General features: G+C 58.8%; 1 protein-coding gene across 1 annotated transcript; it reads right to left on the reverse strand.

Moving 5' to 3' along the window:
* Positions 1–224: 224 nt before the first annotated feature.
* On the reverse strand, positions 225–2,119 carry APOA1 (apolipoprotein A1). Its single transcript, XM_008020981.3, has 4 exons — positions 2,066–2,119; positions 1,805–1,867; positions 1,476–1,632; positions 225–885 (listed from the first exon to the last, which is right to left on the reverse strand). The coding sequence occupies exons 2-4, from the start codon at positions 1,845–1,847 to the stop codon at positions 282–284; spliced, it is 804 nt and encodes a 267-aa protein (XP_008019172.2). The 5' UTR covers positions 1,848–1,867; positions 2,066–2,119; the 3' UTR covers positions 225–281.
* Positions 2,120–3,726: the final 1,607 nt, after the last annotated feature.

The raw sequence follows: 3,726 nt of genomic DNA on the forward strand, positions 1-3,726 counted from the left end.
TTCCCTTCTACTTGAGCTTTGGTAAGGCAGACTCTACTCCCTCACTCGTAAGCAGCCAGGCGTCCAGCAGGTCCTCCAACGTCGATCTTGGCCCTAAGACGCCCAGTCTGGGCACGGAGTTGTTGAACTCCGGCTGGAAGTCCCTGCTCCAGGGCCAAAGGCCCCATCCGGGCTCCCCCGATGTCCCCGCACCCCCCTCTATTCTCCCAAAAGAAAGAAGCGGCTTCCCACTTCGGAAACGTTTATTCTGAGCACCGGGAAGGGGGGCGGCGGCGGACGCCTCACTGGGTGCTGAGCTTCTTAGAGTACTCCTCGAGAGCGCTCAGGAAGCTGACCTTGAAGCTCTCCAGCACGGGCAGCAGGCCCTGGCGGAGGTCCTCGAGCGCGGGCTTGGCCTTCTCGCTGAGCGTGCTCAGATGCTCGCTGGCCTTGGCGTGGTACTCGGCCAGGCGGGCGCCGCCGTTCTCCTTGAGCGCCTCAAGGCGCGCGGCCAGGCGCTGGCGCAGCTCGTCGCTGTAGGGGGCCAGATGCGTGCGCAGCGCGTCCACGTGGGCGCGCGCGCGGTCGCGCACCTCCTCGCCCAGCGGGCTCAGTTTCTCGTGCAGCTCGTGCAGCTTCTGGCGCGCGCCGTCGTGGAGCTCGGCGCGCAGCGGCTCCACCTTCTGGCGGTAGAGCTCCATCTCCTCCTGCCACTTCTTCTGGAAGTCGTCCAGGTAGGGCTGCACCTTGGCCTTCACCTCCTCCAGATCCTTGCTCATCTCCTGCCTCAGGCCCTCTGTCTCCTTTTCCAGGTTATCCCAGAACTCCTGGGTCACCGGGCCGAGCTGTTCGCGCAGCTTGCTGACGGTGGAGGTCACGCTGTCCCAGTTGTCCAGGAGCTTTAGGCTGGAGGGTGAGACAGCAGGGTTGAGGGCTGGCCTCCCAGCGCCCCAGCCTACCAGGGGTGAGCCCTGGGCAACACCTGTCCGCGGAGGTGCAGTGGTCTAGCGTTTCCAGTACACGCTCAACCAAAACCCCTGCCCCGCCAGGCCATGCCGCTTTGTGCAGCTGGACCGAGGCACAGAGAGGAGCTAAGAAGCAGATAGAGCTGGGACTGGTGCCCAGTTACGTTGGTCTCCAAAGTGGGCCCTTGAAGGACCTCGCTTCTATGCCTGCAGCACATTACCCTCTCCGAAGACAGCCCACACTCTTGCTGGGCAGGGGCAGAGGAGGTGGTGAAGAAGGGAAAGGGGTGTGCTACACTTGCAGGCACAATGTGGCACTGTGATCACGGATCGGGCAGCCCTGGTCTGTCCTTTGCAAGGGGGCATGGGCTGTGACCCTGCATGGGGATCCCATTCCGGTTTCTCCATCCAGACCATCTGTGGGACCCAGCTCATCAGATAGTAGGTGAGGACTCGGCCAGTCTGGCTTTAACATCTTCCCACAGGCCTCTGCCCCCTGCCCCTGTCCTCAACCCCAGGCTGGGTCCTTACTTTAGCTGTTTTCCCAAGGCGGAGCCTTCAAACTGGGACACATAGTCTTTGCCGCTGTCTTTGAGTGCTTCCACGTACACAGTGACCAGGTCCTTCACTCGATCCCAGGGGGTCTGTGGGGGTTCATCTTCCTGCCAGAAATGCCGAGCCTGGCTCCCTGAGGGTGGGAGGGGAGACCCAGATCAGGCCAGCTGTGGGCTGAGATCTGAGCCGAAAGGCCAAGCTTGGAGGTGGGGGAGAGGGCGCTGCCTCTGCCCAGGAGGGTGGGCCACAGGGGTTTGGGGAGAAAGCCCCCCGATGGTTGGCTCCCTAGGCTGGGGGACACCTACCCGTCAGGAAGAGCATGGCCAAGGTCAGCACCGTAGCTTTCATCCTGAAGGGCCGTGGGGGACCTGGAGGAGAAGAAGGGCCTGGTTGAGTGGGGGGCCTCTAGCATGCCGAAGGCCCGTGCTCCCCCACTCATTGCAGCAAGGTGAGGAGAAGGGGCATAGAGTGGGAGAAGACCTCAGGTACCCAGAGGCCCGGCCTGGAGCAGGGCCTGAACCTCGAGCTGGGGAGCCAGAGTCACCGGAGCAGGGAGCAGGACTTACCTCCTTCTCGCAGTCTCTAAGCAGCCAGCTCTTGCAGGGCCTATTTATGTCTCCAGCCAGGGGCTGGGCTGGGAGGCAGATAAGCCCAGCCCCAGCCCTGTTGCTGCTCACTGGTCCTGGCAATGTGGAACTTAAGAGTTCAAGGATCAGCTCTGTCCTTGGGGTTGGGCAAATAGAGCGGGCAAACAGCAAGCTGTGGGGGCCGCAGGGCAGGGGTCAAGGGTTCAGTGGGGGCGGGAGGGGAGGGTCTGCAGGCTTGCAGGTCCCTGGGGTGGGGTCGGGGTTCCCTGCACTCATCCCTTCCCCTCCATGGGAGTATGTGGGCGGTTGCCATTGTCCATTGTGTTGGCAGAGGGTGGGGGGGGGAGGGACGCTAGGACTCCTCCACCCAGGAGACCTCCTCCCCCACCATCCTGCATTCCAGGGAGACTGCTTCACTCCCCTTCCCCTTCCCCCATCCTGTCCTCCCACCAGTGCGCTTCTTTAGTCCCCAGCAGGTCCTCCAGGCCTCTCTCCAAGCCTCCCAAACTGGTAAACCTGGGGAGAAGGGAGAGCGCTCCGTGGCTCCCAGACTGAGGTTTCGGAGACCTCTTGCATCAAAACACTCTTGAGACTAATTCAGAGCTGCCAGCTTTTAATTCTGTCTTGTAAAGATATTGTAAAGACCATCACTTCAAAAAGGAGAGACTTGAACAAAAAAAGGGCATAATCTCAGAATTACATTACAGAATTGAAGCCCCTTAGATTGAAGACGTCTCCCTTCGCATTGTTCACACTTACATTTGATCACGCACAGGTGAGACTGGATCTCAGCCCTCAGGAAGCCCTGGTGTGGGGAGAAGACCCTCGGGTAAGGAAGTGGCAGGAGACCACCTTTCTCATTTCACTTGCTGGAGGAAGATTGTGGGCAAGTTATGTAATCTCTCTGAGCCTCAGTTTTTTATCTGCAAAATGGGGCAAGAATGGTCAGGGTTTTTGGAGGCCCCTGAGACAGCCTGTGAAGGTAAAGTGCAGTGTGTCCGTTCGTGTTTGCAGCACCATCTTGTCAGGTTTCTCCTGGAAGGCCCAGACCTCCCCCAGCAGGTTACTGACAGGACCTGAGTCCTAGAGCCCGTGATGCAGGCTGAGAAGAACTGTGAGATCACTCCAGCCCCTTCCCACGCCACCATCTCACAGATGAACAGACTGAAGAGCACGGAGGGACTTTGCCCAAAGGCTCTCATCTCTCAGGGAGTTAGAAGCAAGGCTGGACCTAGAACCCAGTCTCTGGACTTAGGATGCAGGGCAGAAATGTACCCTGTACCATCACCCCAGGAAACTCCCTAACACTACAAACCAGCCTGACATCTCTTTACCAGATCAGGGAGTGGTCGGCCTCATGCCTTTCACTTCAGAGAAGATTCTGGAGCCAGAAAACCTTAGATTTGAATCCCAGCTCTGCCACTCATTAGCTGTGTGACCCTGGATGAGTTATGATGTGTCACCTCCCCACACATCAGTTTCTGATTGAAGATAATGATAGAACATGCCATCGCCCAGAGTTACGGCAGGGGTTACTGTGTGGCAAGCAGAATAACGCTCCCCAAAGATGTCCACATACTCATCCCTGGAACCTGTGGCCTTGCTACCTTCCATGGCAAAAAAAGATTTTGCCAGTGTGA

This window comes from Chlorocebus sabaeus, chromosome 1 (genome assembly GCF_047675955.1).
Source record: "Chlorocebus sabaeus isolate Y175 chromosome 1, mChlSab1.0.hap1, whole genome shotgun sequence".
NCBI lineage: Eukaryota > Metazoa > Chordata > Mammalia > Primates > Cercopithecidae > Chlorocebus > Chlorocebus sabaeus.

Coding starts and splice junctions, on each gene's coding strand:
- APOA1 (XM_008020981.3), bottom strand. CDS start 1,847: ATGAAAGCTACGGTGCTGACCTTGGCCATGCTCTTCCTGACGG. Junction 1,633..1,804: donor GGCCATGCTCTTCCTGACGG/GTAGGTGTCCCC, acceptor TCCCACCCTCAG/GGAGCCAGGCTCGGCATTTC. Junction 886..1,475: donor GCCTTGGGAAAACAGCTAAA/GTAAGGACCCAG, acceptor CTCACCCTCCAG/CCTAAAGCTCCTGGACAACT.